The 16,540-nt window shown below is 44.4% G+C and overlaps 6 protein-coding genes across 6 annotated transcripts; 3 read left to right on the top strand and 3 right to left on the bottom strand.

The window, feature by feature from the left end:
• Positions 1–943: 943 nt before the first annotated feature.
• EAE97_009259 (uncharacterized protein) lies at positions 944–3,358 on the bottom strand (the record flags this gene model as incomplete). Its single annotated transcript, XM_038879774.1, has 1 exon — positions 944–3,358. The coding sequence occupies one exon, from the start codon at positions 3,356–3,358 to the stop codon at positions 944–946; it is 2,415 nt and encodes an 804-aa protein (XP_038729330.1).
• A 1,278-nt stretch (positions 3,359–4,636) lies between these two features.
• On the top strand, positions 4,637–8,912 carry EAE97_009260 (uncharacterized protein; the record flags this gene model as incomplete). The annotated part of the gene is made up of 4 exons (XM_038879775.1): positions 4,637–7,646; positions 7,694–8,234; positions 8,283–8,381; positions 8,432–8,912. The coding sequence occupies 4 exons, from the start codon at positions 4,637–4,639 to the stop codon at positions 8,910–8,912; spliced, it is 4,131 nt and encodes a 1,376-aa protein (XP_038729331.1).
• Positions 8,913–9,686: 774 nt separating this feature from the next.
• On the bottom strand, positions 9,687–10,625 carry EAE97_009261 (uncharacterized protein; the record flags this gene model as incomplete). Its single annotated transcript, XM_038879776.1, has 2 exons — positions 9,687–10,523; positions 10,605–10,625. The coding sequence occupies 2 exons, from the start codon at positions 10,623–10,625 to the stop codon at positions 9,687–9,689; spliced, it is 858 nt and encodes a 285-aa protein (XP_038729332.1).
• Positions 10,626–10,967: 342 nt separating this feature from the next.
• On the top strand, positions 10,968–11,835 carry EAE97_009262 (uncharacterized protein; the record flags this gene model as incomplete). The annotated part of the gene is made up of 2 exons (XM_038879777.1): positions 10,968–11,183; positions 11,278–11,835. 2 exons carry the CDS (start codon positions 10,968–10,970, stop codon positions 11,695–11,697), a joined length of 636 nt encoding a protein of 211 aa, XP_038729333.1. The 3' UTR covers positions 11,698–11,835.
• Positions 11,836–12,117: 282 nt separating this feature from the next.
• EAE97_009263 (uncharacterized protein) lies at positions 12,118–14,390 on the bottom strand (the record flags this gene model as incomplete). The annotated part of the gene is made up of 3 exons (XM_038879778.1): positions 12,118–13,417; positions 13,465–14,157; positions 14,209–14,390. The coding sequence occupies 3 exons, from the start codon at positions 14,388–14,390 to the stop codon at positions 12,118–12,120; spliced, it is 2,175 nt and encodes a 724-aa protein (XP_038729334.1).
• Positions 14,391–14,708: 318 nt separating this feature from the next.
• On the top strand, positions 14,709–16,221 carry EAE97_009264 (uncharacterized protein). Its single transcript, XM_038879779.1, has 2 exons — positions 14,709–14,965; positions 15,026–16,221. The coding sequence occupies exons 1-2, from the start codon at positions 14,858–14,860 to the stop codon at positions 16,004–16,006; spliced, it is 1,089 nt and encodes a 362-aa protein (XP_038729335.1). The 5' UTR covers positions 14,709–14,857; the 3' UTR covers positions 16,007–16,221.
• Positions 16,222–16,540: the final 319 nt, after the last annotated feature.

Raw genomic sequence — 16,540 nt, forward strand, 5'->3', positions numbered from 1 at the left:
TATAGGGGAGGGGGTAAGAAATTGAGGGAGGGGGTGTGAAAGTGAAGAGAATCAGTAATGTTTCTCTGATGAAAAATATGAGAGTGGATAGTAGTAGAGATATATTGGAAGAAGATACGACGTAGGATTGACAAGAATATTTGTAGGAGAATATCTAAGTCCAAGAAGAGAGGAATGTATGATACTTTATGACACTGTTATGTTTTACATGTACATGTAGAAGCCAAGAGGGATGTTAAGCAAGATGAAGATGAGAGAGTCGTTAAATAGAGAGAAAATGTTCTCGCATGGTTAGGACTTATATATGTGTATTGGATATCATAATATGTGATGTGACATGATGTGGCATTCATCTAGATGAATGGAAAAGATGATTTGTGAATAGAGTAAGGTGATAATGAGGATGAGAGATATAGATTAGATGAAAGATCAGTGGTTTGGGTTATTCATCTGAATGAATTCATGGGGATATTCATTTCTTGTGAATTTGTAGATGTGTTTGCCTACTAGCCAACCATGTGTAGTGGGTGTAGTGTAATTCTGCTCTCCGTTAATCATGAGTGGAATACGATTTGGAGATGCTATAGAGTACAGTTATGGTTATGGAGTATTGATATGCTTGCAATTCACATTCATGGCTATAAAATTTCGATAGTGATTGAGAATGAAATCTACCGTGCTCTATTCAATTCACTCCCTGGGGTATTCTTGATAACTAATAGATCATCTATCATGTAAACGGCTCCTACTCTTGCCGTTTCCTTCTTGGTTCCACTTATGTATATCTTGCGACATGTATGACGCCGGCGTTCATGAATGTTGATCCTTCCTAACCTCACCCTATCCATCTCGAGACAATTCATCAAAACTCATATATGTAGATAAGCTTCCCGTTCCACTCCATCTCGCTAGTACACATATTAGCAGCTATAACCTTAATATCTCAACTCATCCAAGCACCGTTTCCCTCCAACTCAACCACTCCCTTAGCAAGTACTTCGATATTACCCCTCGCACCATTCTCTCCATTTCGACACCTTTTCAACACTTCCCGTACAGATCGCCATTCTCCCTGGCTCATTTCCCATCCTTGAAGTTCTATAAGCTGTCTCACTGTTCGATAGGCTAGGAAATCTTCTGGTAGCAACTCGTATGCAAGCGAAGGAACTGCAATTGCGCCTCTGAGGGAAGATCCTGCTGGGAGAGGAGAGTGAGAAGAGTAGTATGATTGTTTCGAGGTAGTCGACTCTGCTGTGGATTGGTTGGGTGGTGTTTTTTTGGGACGCTCTGTGGAGGTGAGAGAGGGTGTGGGCTCTGGTGTTGAAAGAGAAGATGCAGCTAAAGGATCGGAAATAGATTTCGATGGAAGGGGATGGTGGTTGTAAAAGGACGGAATGCGGGGAATCTGGGATTGTTTTTGTTTTTCTTCTCTGTTAGGTGAAGGAGGCCGGGAAGGCGAAGGGGTATGGAAATAAGGTGAGCGAGTAGGACGAGTTGGTGGGGGTGATGGAGGATAACTTCCAGGTATATCAGGTTGAGATTCACTTTGTAGAGCTGAATTGGAAAAAGGATCAAACTGCAAATAATCTGCTTTGGGTGATGGGAATGCGAATGTTGATTTTTCTCGTTGAATATCTGAGGGTTGACCGCCATATGGAAAGAATGTTGCTGATGGCGATTCAACCCTGACATGAGGTGGAGGGGGCGGTGGTGATGGAAGAGGAGAATTTAATGGATGGAGAATGGGTGGTGAGGATGATCTTTTAGCTCGCGCGGCTTGGAAGTAATCGTAAGTCATCGAATTGTGATTCGTGGGTTGTGGGGAGTATGAAGAGCTGTGGGATGGTGTCTGCGAAGGAGGATATTTCGGAGGAGGTGGGGATGTGTTTGAAAAGTATGGATTTAATATTTGGAGAACAGATGGTGATTCAAATGACCGGGACGGTAGTGAAGGTGTTGAGAAGTATGAGTTCAATGATTGGAGAATGGATGATGGTGTGGACCTTAAAAAGTAAGGATTCGAAGGCTGATGCTGCGGAGTTGATGTTGGAGTTGATTCGAGTATTGGCCTGGAACTCGAATCTGAACGTTGAGACAAAAGGTATCTGTGAATGAATAGGCTTGATATTGATGGTGATCCCGAAGGTAATGGCGCATATGATGCTAGAGGATTTTTGAATGAAAATTTTTGTCGAATGGGTGATTTTGGTTTGAATGAAGGTATCTCCTGAGAAGTAGGAGGAAACAATGGTTGATGTGGAACCGGAGGCAGAGTTGTTGTTACGTGAGCAGGATTTAACGATCCAAGGAATGACGATGGAGATAAATATCCAGATGTTGGCCCAGTTCCCGGAGGTCGAACGTACACGGTGTTTCGTACTGCGGGAAAAGGATGGGACGTCAGTGAATGTCCATATTGAATTTTCGGAGCAAAACGTACTGCAGCTGAAGAAGAATGGTAATACATTCCGCGGTGGGGAGTTTTATCCGAATGTCTTAACAGGTTATAATTACTTTGAAGATCTCTTCTAGAAGCGTCTTGGAGCGTAATAGGATATGAGAAAGCATCATAAGAAGCACGAATGGGTGTTTCTGGCTCACGCGCGGAACTACTATAAAAGTTCGGGGATCGCAAAGACGTTTTTGGCATTACGGGTCCTATCAATTCTCCAAGAGATCGCCTTCGTTGAAGACCTCTTGATGGACTATCTCGGACCAAGCTATCGTGAAACTCCAGAGGTCTGTCTGCTGGTCCTAATGCCCCTGACATGATATAATGTTCTGGACCTGGATTTTGTGAAAGCAATAACGGACGCGAAAATGTTGGCGCGTGGGGAATAGGATCGTCTTGTTCAGCAAATCTAACCGACTTTTGCTTTTTCGAAGCTGGAGCACACCAAAGTACTCGATCTTCAAATACATTTTCCTCTGCTAAGTCTAATGAACTTCTACCGCGCTTGAATTTCTTGGTCTTCTGCTCATCTTCACGCGAATCTATCGCATAGCCCGAGAAGCCAGGCGACTTAGGATTCTGTTCCCACACAACAGCATTTACAGTTGCTTCATCCCCAATGCGACAGCTTTCCAGTGTCTCGTTATCTGCTAACTCTCTACCTCCATAAGATAATGCGCAGTCATGGCCGTAATGAGGGATGACTCTGCTCTTCAATAGTGAAGCAATGAATCTTGATTTGACAAGTAGTATGCGATAATTTGGACCGATGTTTCGCAGCAAATACACGCCAGTACTGGTCATTACATAGAGTATTTTACATGGCCTATAAGTTTCGTTGACGAAGGTCAAGTCATCTTCGTCGTCATCCGAAAGTCCGCTACTCTGGATTGCGTTATATGCCATGTCTTCGAGTTTATGATCGATTTTGAAAATTTAAACCAAAAGAGTGTCATCTAGTAGATATTGGAAGGAGATTTTGTGATAATTTTAGATAGTAATGCCCTTTGTCTGATAAGAGTTCTAAATTAAGAGGTTTGAGAATGCTTTGTATGTATTTAGCTTGGAACACCTCTTTGTATCTCAAAGGCTCCTAAGCTTCAACATTGTTTGATAATAGGTATTTATATCTGCCAATCAAGTTTTATGAAATACAAAAGTTACTGGCTGAAGAGGCGGTGCTCCTGAAATATGTAGTCATGTTTGAGCAATTTGTGAGTTGAGAGCAGTTGTGAGGTGATTGTGAAAAAGAGATCAGCTCATTGATTATGGTTCCAACTGTCTAGACAACAATGAACCCCAAGTCAAAAGAGAATTTATTGTTGTCAAATGAAAAGATCGGTTACTGTGAGAAAATGGCAAGTTTTGAATTCCATATGGATTCACTATTCGACTTTTGGGGACAGTCTATGAGAATCTTACGTTGCTCATCTATGGCAAGAGTTTTGATTCACGTTTCCATCCAATCAATACCTTTAGTAAGAACTTAGAAACTCTCTGATATTGCACTCATACTGTAGGTACCTATACAGTGATATGACAGAAGATTGGGATTAACAATAGATGACTAAAAGCAAAGTGAAAGTTCAAGTTTATGAAAAGGATTCAATCAGCATTTATTTGAAACAGTAGAGCCAAGTATGGAACAGTATGACTGATGGTGGTTGAGTTGAGTGCCAAATCATTGCAGTATAATTAGTAATCCTTTCCAAATTTGTGAGACTGAATGAACAGAATGGTACCACCAGGGAGGTACCTGCCTGCTTTGTATACCAATTCCAATGAACAATCTCCAAGCAAGGCATATAATAAACTTGATTAGTACCCTCGCACCTCTGTGATAAACTTCACACCCCATTTTCAGCAGGATCAAGGTCTTATAAAAAAAGAAGAACTTATTTCCATAACGGTTGATAGGTTAAATAACTCACAACAGTTGATGAAGCTCGGACAAGAGAACATTGAAAAGTTCTCAAGCAGGGAATAAGTCTGGAGTGAGTGGCACATGTTCCCGAGGGCACCCGGAATTCACCAGTAATTCCTTCACTCGAAATCAACAAAGTATCACACTTTCCTCCCCCACACATAATCAAATCATTTCTCTTGAACTTACAACTGAACTCAATAACGTTCTGATTCCAAAGTGGAGAAGCTCAGAAATCTCTTAATACATCAACATTAATGATGGCTGACAAACGTCGTCGCCGTGAGCATCAAAACATCGCAAGTGGAGGACGTTCATCATCAAGAGGAACACCACGATCAAATTCATCACCAAGTTTACTCAATTCTATTAACACACTTGGCGCACCACAAAGATCTCTTGATGCTTTGGCATCATCAAACCAACCACTTGGTACCCGTTCTCCTCATGTGTCCTTGCCAATCTCGAGCAAAGTCAATACTCCTGATGATTCTACCACTGGACGCGTTGGAGGTAAAACAGTTGTGTATGCGCCAAGAAAATCGCAAGATGGAGGAAGAGAACTCAAGAATCAAAACTCAGGAACCAGCTCCAAACCAGCCAGAGAAAGCAATCCGACCCTCTTGATCGACAATAAAGCTGAAGGTACAGGACCGCTGCATAATCTCAGGTATTTAAAGTGGTATATGAGACCTCGATCTAATGCCGAAAATCTTGAGCCTCGTGAGAGACAAGCTCAACAACACCAGCGAGGTCGTCTCAATAGAGGTGCGCTTTGTATAAATACGCATTTTCCTAAAGAAGATGAGGACACTTCCAGTAAGAACACCCAAGAGAGAATCGACTCTTCCAAGCGAAGCAAAATCAAAGAACTCTCTTCCGGCGATAAGATTAATAAGAGTTCGACCGTGAAATCCGTTCCAACAACCAAGCCGACTTCGACTACAAAGCCAAGTATGAGTACGATAACCACTTCTAACGATAAGCATCAGGATTCGAACACAAAGCCTGCTTTGATAACAAAGTTAAGTTCAACTGCGAAGCCCACTGCGAATTTCAAGCTTGCTCCCTCGCAAAAAGTTCAGAATTTACCTTTGAAGCAGAACATTCAAAGGTCAGAAAAGTCACATCCTCTAACACAGAAGCCAATAAAGGTTGATACATTGTCAAAAAAGCCCCAGAATAAGGCTTCAATACCTAGTTCCAAGACATCACTTGCTACAAAGCTTTATCGGGAATTATATCTACCTTCAATTGGACAAAAATCATGCGTTGATAAAATGGAAGAACCTGTCGGACCGGTATTGGAATCATCAGCCCCAAAGGTGGGATCTTCTCTCTCGGTCCCAAAGAGTTTGTTCCCAACACCAACATCCGCTCCTACTCTAGCAGAAGCAAACCTTGGATCCGTGCTTGCAGCGAGCCACCCTTCTGTGACTGACCCCACAAAAACTGGATCATTCCAAACTCCTGGTGCTGTACCGTATAATTTGACTCCTTCTCCTCCTGATAGTGGACAAGAAAGCGACTACCTTGGGCCAAATAGTCGAGGTTCAACTTCTCCGTCTGACAATGGTTTCAATATTGTTGCCGAGTCTCCCACGGCTTTGGAACTTGGACCGACTTCAGTTCCAGCCAATGAAAAGATTTCAAACCAGGAAACTAAAGCGGCGTCTCCAATTGCCGAAGACCACAGTCGCGACAGGCAAAATTCGGTCGATACAAAGATGCAGGACACGGGAGATATAACACAGTCTCTGAAGGTTGTCAGCCACGCGACTCCTGCGAAATTCGAAACTGAGAGACCAGGTTCGCATATTCGGGCCGACGAAGAGATGCGAGATTTTGTTGATTTGACGGAACCAAACGTGATCACTGCTGCAGCTTCTCCGGCTTTCAACAACCCCGCCGCACACATTCAATCCGACGAAGAAATGCGGGAAGCAATTGATTTGACTGGAGAGGATGAAGAGATACAGGAATCCATTGAGCAGGATGAAGAGATGCCAGATGTGATAGAAGATGAGCAGAGCCTCACTGAGGACCGCCCAGGCAAAGCAAATCATGCGAGTTCTTCAACCTTCAGACCCACCGGTTCCGCGGAATCAAAGGTAGGATCTGAGCCAGAGCCAGAAGCTGAAGCTAAGGAGGTTGTGCAGCGTAATTTTGAAGAGCGCGTTACAATCGATTTAACTCTGTCTCGATCGCCCACACCCAAGCTCGACGATTTGCCACGGCATATTAATCAAATCAGCGCTGGCCTTGCCTCCTCTAAAATCAATCAAGTCGTCGCGGGAAGACACAGGCTTTACGTAGATGGAAATCGTTACAATAATAGTGATGGGCGCGCTCCTCCCCCAGAACTTGCAGGATCTATGCCAAAAGATAAGGCTCAAAGTGATGATTCCATCGAAGACGAATTTGTTGACAATCAAAATGAATTGCAAGTGGTTGCATCTCCAGAGGACAATGAACAAAGCAGCAAACTTGCAAACGACGAACTTCCAAGAAAAATCTCCGGCCGTAACCAAGGAATTCCTGCACAATCAACATCATCTGCTAAAACTGTTAGTGTCTTTCACTCCACTGAGATTGATGACTCCGTTGAAGCTAGTGCATCTGCTCAGGGCGACGCAATGGAAATTGATGAATGTACTGATATTGGCACACCTGTCGAGGCGGCTACACCTGGCGAAGCTAAGAAGAAACGCAGAGGTAAACGCAGAGGAAGAGGAAAAGGCAAAGGTAAAGGTGATGCCAAGAATACCGATGACCAAAATACTACGCTCTTCGACGATCGACAACTCGGTTCTGATCTCGTTCAAATTCCTAGCGATTCTGAGCAGGACCCTCTCAAAGACCAGAGCGATCGAATCATGAGTGAGGCAGAAGTCCAACAAGCGATACTGGACGCCCTAACCGTTCCAGTCTTTCCAAAGGCTCCACCAAATTCTATGGTTATTGACGAGAAAGCTTATAAGTTAGCCGAGGAAGGAGAATACTTTACTCTGGCGCATGCACTATTCAGTGTGGTTCCCAAGGAAGTGTATGACCGAATTTGGAAGGATGAATACGAACGTCCACAAATCAGCTTGTCGACCAAGACACCTAAATGGATTCGTCCTCTTGATCCTACAATTAAGCGCCCAGCTAAGCTGGAAACTGATTCTACTGAATTGATCAAGGTTCTCTGCGAAATCGAGAAGTTATTGATTTCTGTTTGGGTTGGAGTTGAGTCAATTGTTGTTGTACTGTATTCTGAGATTGACGGTGAGTACCCCTTGCTTTTGTACACAATTTCCTGCTAATAATCCTAGACAAGTTCACCTCACGCGATCTCGACGAGTATTTCCGCGTCTACCAAGTGCAGATCTACGATGGATGGACTGACCTTCATGCACACCTCCTCACATTGGCTGATTGGAAGGATCGATATTTCGCAATTACTAATATCAAGAAGCGAGCTGCTCGCTCCAACGCCGATCCATACGCTCGTCTTTTTACAATCAAGAACCCATCGGATCTACTCTTCTACGGAACCATGGAATATCTCACAGCTATGCAAGCTGCAATGAAAGCTGCCCAAGACGCAAATGATTGCGTGATGATGAAAGGCCCAAAATGGAAGCATATGATCGGAATGGACAAAGCTGTCATGGGCGAGGAATTTAGCAAGTGCCTTGACGGATTGAGAAAGTTTAATTCATATGTCAGAAAGAGAGACTGGGATGTTCCGGGAGCCCATAAGGATGACGCACTTTCTCCCATGGTCGCTTCGAGGCTAGCTACCAGAAATGCGTCCAAGCAAGTCTCGTCTAAGGGGAAAAAAATTGCTATTGAAGATGTTGCCCAAGAGAGGTAGAACCTCCTCCCGTAAGGAAGAAACATTAAACTGACGTTGAATAGCTCTGGTGATCTGAGTGATGGCAATCCACCAGATTATTACGAGTCGTCATCGAAGTACAAGGGAAAGCAAATTGCTGTGGAGGATGATACCGAAGAGACGTAGGGCCTCCTCATCCCATGAACAAGAATTTTGAACTAATATCAAACAGATCTGGTGATGTAAGCGACGGCGATCCACCCTACTACGAGGAAGACGATGACGAAGACAATGATTGCGTCGAGGCTCGTTCTCACCGTCGTTGTAGTGGCCCCATGCTCTCAGTACAACCACCCACTCCTACTAACAGACGTGCTTCCGGTACCATCGCCTATTCGTCTTCTCGCCGCGTTTCATCAGGTAACGTGGTGAAATCCGACAATGGAAACAAGGCTTCATCTACTGAACGTTTTTCTCGTCATCTTTTACCCAAGGATGGCATGAAACCAAAAAACGGACGTGGAGCTTCATCCGGTAGCAATGCAATGAAATTGAGCGATGAAGTTCCCCGAGGTCGTTCTCTTCACCGGGCCGGTTCCATCGCAACTCCAGCTTCTATGAAGGCTGTCAAAAAAGAAGCGAAGCGGCTTATGGTTGAAATCGGTCCGAGCTCGAGTCCCAATGATCCCAAGGATTATTTCGAGACACCATAAAGAGGCCTCGCCAGATAAATTGTACTACAGCCAGTGCAGGATGAATTGTTATGAAAGATCCAAGAGATCTATGTGTCGTTGTGCTAATACCAAGGCCATTATTGGGAGTGTGATATGATAGTCTATGCTAGGAAGATGATGTTCGACCAAAGTAGTCAAATTTTGCATATGGTGTGCCATAGCAACGTGGTTGGACAGAAATTTTGCCAACTTTTGTATTTCATAGCGGGTGTCTCGACAGTTGAGTTGAATCTTGACACTTCATTCAGCCATCCAACAGTTTAGCTTTCTCGATTTACTGTGAGGTTGTTTGCAAATAATTCCACAAGATAGTCAGAATATCTTTTGTTTTCGAGACGTGTGTTTTGCTTTATGATTGTGAACTGAGAGGGCTGTGTCATGAGATGGTTCGGAGTGACAAGCAGCTTTGTAGCCTGCCCAAAAGCTCGCCTCTCTGCATCGGAGGATCATCGTGAGATACGTGTAATGTAATTGTGCACTTCGGTATGAGTTGTATACAGTATATCATGAATGACACAAAGTCAGCCCGCAAGGGCGACTGAGGAAAAACTACTTGCATTGTATTACAAAGTCCCCAATACCCCTCTTAAGTCCACCTGAGCTGAGCCAAAAGCAAATCAACTTTTCTATAGCACACTCAGCAAGCATATCATAGCATAGCAGAGAACGTTATCTATTTACACTTTTGATAGTACACCTTCATTCCTTCTTCGCTTAACTACTCATCCCTTTCATTTATTTCATCTCAATACCTCATATACCCCTCAAAGTTCCATTATCTCTCTGATTAATTGGTGTATATCTCTCCTCAAGCGCCTGCTGCACACTCTTATCCAACTGAGTAGGACCCTCAAATCTCTCTCTCAAAGCCCTCTCCACATCCGAGTTCGCGGATCTACTCGAACCCGAAATAAGCGCGACCTTTCCCTCGATTTTCTGCTCTGCAATTCCGACTGCTGCACCTGCCTTTTGCGCATATCCTTTGCCGGCTTCGATGCCTCGAGAAACTGCGTTGCGGATTCCACCACGAGCAGCATCAATTGTTCCTCCCGCTTTCCGTTCAATTTCAGGATACGAAGGGATTCTAGCCTCTGCCTCCCTCAGCTTTTGCGAAGAAGCATCGATCGCTCCACTTGTTCCAGCAACGCCTCTTTCAACGCCCGCCACAGCGCCCGAAGCAACTCTCTTTGCGTCCTCTCTGGCCTCCTCCCTGAAATCTCTCAGTTTATCTCCAGCGATCTCTTCCCCATATTGAATACCCTCTCTGCTTCTCTCCAATCCTAATCCTAGTGCCCTACTAACTGCGCCTTCCATCTTCCATCTCACATCTTCCCAATCCGTCCTCTGGATCCAGCGAACTGAATTCTCAATCTCGGCATTCCATCTATCCTTCGCAGCTTCAATAAGCGTACTTCTTTCTTCGCGGGCAAGCTCCGAGCGCGATTTTGGAGGTGGGATGGGTTCTTTTTCAAGAAGGGAGGTCAGGACTTGGGATTGGTGGTGTAGGTGGAGGGATTGAGAAGCGCGGTTGCGTTGATGTGCCAGGACGGTCAGGTAGGCTAAAGAGAGAGTCAGGGTTACGCCGCCGGTCTTGAAAATATGTTAGTTAAGTCTCCATGGATTTGTAGAGAGCGGGGAGCTGGAGCGAGAAAGCTAAGAGGGGAACCATACAAAACCAGTAGTAAAACCCATATTGTCTTATACAAGTGCGCAGACAGCGCTGTTTGGTATTATAAAATACCACTTATCTCCCAGAATAGACAGGAGAAGAAAAAATCAATTGCCAAATTATCAGCTCGAAAGAGCGTCGTGTGATGGAATTATCTAGGATAAATATTATGTCGTTGATAGAAACAGATAAAGAAAGGCCCTCCACCAAGAATTTTGACGTTCGTCGTCACGGCCCGAAATCTCCAATCTTTCGGCCTCGCCAAAAGTTTTCCGCCTCGTCTGTGTTCCTCCCCTCTCCCCTCCCTCCACCTCATAAATCACCTACGACTACCCTTCCACTTATTTCGTTTCCACTCTACGAAAATGGCAGGCGGACGCATGAAATATCGCCATCTTGGCCGCACCTCTTCGCATCGTCAAGCGCTTCTCAGAAACCTCGTCACTTCCCTCTTCACCCATGAATCCATCTCAACTACATATCCCAAAGCGAAGGAAGCGCAGAGATTAGCAGAACATTTGATTACATTAGGGAAGAAAAATACCGAGGCTTCGAAGAGAAAGGCATTGAGTATATTTTTTGTACGTTCTCTACTGTATTCTCTGGGAGAGATTGATTTCTTTATTTCTATATAAAAATTTAAATGCATAAACATAAATACTAATCCACACCCAGACCCCCCATGATCTTCTCCCCAAACTTTTCGGACCCCTCCGCGAGCGATACGCTTCGCGCCCTGGAGGCTACACCCGTGTTCTCCGTATCGAGCCTCTGAAAGAAGATCAAGCACCCTCCGCCATTCTCGAGCTCGTTGATGGTCCCAAGGATACCCGCTGGGCGATGACCGCCCGAACCGTTGCGCGATTCCGTAAAGAGAAAATCCCAATGAATGATATTACCGAGAGGAATATTGAGAAAGTGACGCAGTTTCGCGAGGGGGGAGAAGAAGCTTTCGAGAGATTTGTGACGAGGGTGGGAAAATTAGGGTTGGGCAGGGACAAGAAGAGAGTGGATGTGCCGTTTGATGGGACAGGGGAGGAGGGAGTATTGGAGGGGAAGAAGAAGAGGGAAAGAAGGTGGGGTGGTTTTATTTAGGAGATCGGCCTGGGCTGGATGGATGGATGTCTGGACAGACTGGATGTGGTCTCTTGGTAGACTGGTATAGGGACAGGACGGGGGAATCAAGGTGTACGTGCTTAAATGCGGAGGAATGTACAAATTAAAGACTTGAGGTCATGCGCTGCGGCCAACAGGATATCTCTTCTTCTTAAGTTGGCTCGAAAGAAAGATTGGTCTTTATTACGAAAGTCAATGTCTTCAAGCGGATTTGGAAAGTGGAACGAGGATTGACGGGAATCCAATTAGAGAAAATGGTCATGAGCAAATTGCGTTCATAAAGTACCAAATGTATATGTATAGAAGTATGGTTTGCATGTTTGCATGGAAAAGGCGTTTTCCATTTCTATATTACAAGAAAAGATAGCAAGACCTAAATGAAGTAAACTAGAAAGGGTATTATAAGAAATCAAAAGTATCGCCTTTCTCCTTGATCATTTTGTTCACCCTTTCCGTGCCCGCAATTCTTTCCAACTTCATACTATCCCATTTTGAAAATACAGCCCGCACACTTCCAGCACCGGGTTCCAAATCACCTTCTCTCACACTTCTGCCCAAATATCCTCCTACTATTTCCTTGTAGAAGATTGGATTCTCGGGTATTCCATACATGATAACTTTTTTGACACCTCTAATTTGATATCTTCGGAAATGATGTGCTCTTTCTGTATAAAGTAAAACATTGTGCCTCCCACTGAAGAAATGGGATCTGGCTCTTGCTACTTCTTTAGGTGTTGTGTATTCTGATATACTGCCGAAGGATAAACTGCTCGTGGTAGCTGATGTTGAGAAATAATTCCTTACTTTAACAAAATCCATGTATGAAGGAATGAAGAGGAGGGTTCCCGAACTATCCTTGCTTCTACGGGTCAAAGTAGGAATTATTGCCGATGTGAAATATTCGAAACGTGATTCTGGATCCGAGACAATTGATTCCGTGTCAATTCGGGAAAAGGTCTGCTTGACCTTTAATCCCAATTCTTGAATAGCTCCTGGATACGTAGAGGTGACTTTGGCTTTGCCTTCCCAGTTTTGAGACTGGGTATAAAACATAGTTTGAAGCTCTGGTGTGTTGAAACTCGCTAATGCAATAGTTTGACGGAAGTACTTGGCATTGTTGTCCAAATACCAACTTCGTACACGACTGAAATCGCAGCCATGAGCTTCCTTTGGCTGAAGGTTGAGATGGTCGAAAATAAATTCCACATGCTCCCAGTTCTGCATGAGAAGAGCATCTGCTTGATCAACAATAACCATCTCAATCGAACTGAGAAAGTCATGGTCTACTTTCTTCGCATCTTCATCTCCGATAGCCATTCTTAGACCAAGAGGACTTGCGAATATGATATCAGAATTGTAGAATTGAGAGAAATACTTGATGGTTTTTCTAGTAAATTTCAGACCAAGACGGAACATGTCATCATCGTTACCTGCAAAAAGTTCCCGGAAATCTACTGGCTTGTCAGTAGAATAATTATCTTCTTTATCGACAAATGAATCATTGAATCGTTTTCGATTTTCTTGTTGCTCTGGCTCGCACAGTGAAGTGATCATATCAACCATTCTGACGCACGATTCGCGAGTAGGTAAAAGCATCAGAACCTTAGGCCTTGTGAAACCTTGATCTCGAAGTTCCAGATCATCGCTACTATCTTCCTTGGCAAGGCGAGAGTTATTTTTGATAACACGATCCCGGGTCCTGAATATATTAGATTGGGCTTCCATAGTGACAAGTGTTTGACTTACTTGAATACATGATTGACAGCATGAAGACAAGTCAGTCTTCTCAGACTTTCTGCATTAGATGTATTGCGTTCAGTGAATAGTAAGTCTTGATAGCCAAATATAAGAGGAGCTATAGACCTTTCCAATGCATCGAAAGTAGGGCGTTGTTTCTTAATGACGTTTGCTAGCTTTTGTTTCAACTTAAGACTATCTGGATTGCTGATGGTCATTGCCTTCATAGCCCTGGGCTCGCCGTCACCGGGGATACTTGTAATGGCCGTTCCAACCTTTGCAAGTGATGACATTCTCAGAGCCCATTGTCCTTTTTCCAGATATTGTAGCCTTCTTGACAATATGTTATCATCAGGGTTGGCAAAATGAGCCTCAAATGGGTCCGCTTTGTCTTCTTCATCATCATCATCGAGTACACCCTCTGTTGCGGTTTCGGGACCTTCCTCTTCCTCCTCAACCAGATCCGCATCGTTCGTATCCTCGTCCATTAAATCCAATTCTTCGTCTTCTTTTTCCTCCTTGTCAACATTGAGCTTCCTTCGTTTAGCTTGTGGTGCCGAGTCGCGAGTAAAACTCTGCATCAAAGCTGCATAGGACTTTACAGCTGGCGCTGGCTCATCATCATCGTCGTCGTCGCTAGATTCCTCTTCGGTCACTTCATCCTGACTTGGTTCTTCGGATTCAGAATCACTTGCTTCATCCCTATATATATATGAGCCAATTGACTTCTCTCAACAATTGAAAAGTACTTACTCTTCCTTTTGTGCTAATCTAGCACTGTCAAATACAGGCCTTCCTCTACCTCTGCCTCTTCCTCCTCTCATCCCACCCCTTCCTCGTGGACCACCCCTACCCCCTCCTCTACCTCTGAAGCTACTTCCACCGCCACCACCGCCGCGACCTCCTCTAGATGTATTCCTCTGCCCAAATGCCATTTTTGCGTTGTGAAATATTAATGTAAATCGCAATACTCAATAGCTAATGCTCAATGGCTGGTACAAAAAAAGTTCTGGCGAATCCTTATCTTAGCGTCATCAGGGCTCAGGAAAAAAAGTTTTGGATCAAAGATCATGGGCTTTCAAATCAATGCTATTGTCCAGAACAATATTAAGAAAACTTTCGATTTACCCCTCTCAATAGCCAAACCTAAATGACCTACTTGTAAATATTTCCAGACTTTAATCAAGCACTTAACCACAATATAACTAAAATCGAGGGGAAATTCTTTACACTTTTAACGAAAGCTTATCTTAGCGCGAAATTAGATCCTTGCGCCGCGCCCACACAAAAATCCCACTTGCGCAACTGGTTTGCAATCGACGACGACGAGCCCATCCCCATCTCAGACCCTACCACCAACACTCGTCCGCCAGACTCGATACCGAATAATTTTTAGCCCAGCATGGCAGTCGGTACAGAGTCCTTCCTTCACCTCGCGCGGCCACTCGCCCCCGCTTCCATTGGTGTTCAGCCCACAACTGCACCTTTAAATGTCATAATTCAACCCCAAGTACGATATTTTCCCTGGCCTAAAATTCTGTTCTGCAGAGACTAATCAGTACGAAAATAGGCCGTATTCTCGATTCTCGACCATGCCATCCGTCGCGATACCAGTGTGACACAAACCCCCCGTGTTATCGGAGCCCTTCTCGGAATCCGTTCTGAAGATGGTATGGAATGCGAAGTCCGCAACTGTTTCGCCATTCCCCACACCGAGACCGAAGACCAAGTCGAAGTCGATGTCGAGTACCAAAAGAACATGCTCGCTTTACAATTGAAAGCCAATCCTCGCGAAGTTCTTTTGGGATGGTATACGACTTCTCTTGAACTCAACAGCTTCAGTGCCTTGATCCAAAACTTCTTCGCCAGTCCTGAGACCGGTACTTTCCCCCACCCAGCTGTTCATTTGACAGTTAGCACTGAGGCTGGAAAGGAGATCGAGGCAAAGGCATATATTAGTGCACCTGTTGGTGTAAATGCTGAGAGAGCAGCTGAAAGCTGTCTTTTCATCCCAGTACCATATGAGATCCGATATGGTGAATCTGAGAAGAGTGGTTTGGAATTGATCTCTGGCGCCAAAGATAGCGAGAGCCGTGCCGCACCAGTAGTTTCTGATATCGAAGGTTTGGAGCGAGCCGTTGACCAGACTCTTGATCTTTTGGAAAGAGTATCTGAATATGTCAGTTCAGTCTTGGACGAGGAGAGAGAGCCATCAAATGCTCTTGGTCAGTTCCTTATGAACGCATTGTCCCTGGCACCAAAGGTCGATGCTGCAGATATTGAACGTGACTTCAACAACCACATCCAAGATGTTCTGGTTGTATCTTACCTCGCTAATACCATCCGCACCCAAATCGAACTTTCTCAAAGATTGGCAACCGCAACTCTTACCATGGGAGGCTCAGATGTTCTTGCCGCAGCCGGCAGTGGAGAAGGAGGAGAGAAATCCGAGCAACGTGGACAGAGAGGCGGTAAGCGTGGAGGAAGAGGAGGTGGCAGAGGAGGTGGACAAACACGAGAGCCAAGAGAGCCCCGGGAACCCGCTGAGTAGTAGACGATGATAAAAATAAAGCCTTTCCATAATTTACAGACTTTGTGCATGTGGATGGAAAAGTATGGCGTTCAGGTAGGCTCTAGGCCAATTCTTATAGAATTTCAAAATTATGGTTTATGTCATTGTGTGTGTTAATATGATCAACGCTCTTCGTATGTGGGAAATGTAGTCTATAATCCATCATCTGCAAAGACATCATCATTCTCTTGTGATTGAGGTTACAGAACGCCGAAGTTCTAGGCAAGATGCAATTTAGCTGCTAGTCGTCATGATACTAGACGGCAAAGTAAGAAATTTCAAGAAATCACATATCACATACTACACGAGACTTTCCACTCTCAGCAAACTCTATCCCAGTGTCCAAGAGCTGCCAGGATCACAACTACAACCTATCAAAACGTGATCAAACACAGTGTGAGCCCGAAACTTTGATATAAACAAGAATACAACGATAGGATTCGGGACGGGGAGGAGCTCCCTCAGAAGCAGAAGAGCGTGCTCCACTCGCCCCGTCTTCCCCCTTCGTTTAGC

The sequence above is a fragment of the Botrytis byssoidea genome (genome assembly GCF_014898295.1).
Source record: "Botrytis byssoidea strain MUCL 94 chromosome Unknown BBYS_021, whole genome shotgun sequence".
Lineage (NCBI taxonomy): Eukaryota > Fungi > Ascomycota > Leotiomycetes > Helotiales > Sclerotiniaceae > Botrytis > Botrytis byssoidea.

Coding starts and splice junctions, on each gene's coding strand:
- EAE97_009264 (XM_038879779.1), top strand. CDS start 14,858: ATGGCAGTCGGTACAGAGTCCTTCCTTCACCTCGCGCGGCCACTCGCC. Junction 14,966..15,025: donor ATGTCATAATTCAACCCCAA/GTACGATATTTT, acceptor GTACGAAAATAG/GCCGTATTCTCGATTCTCGA.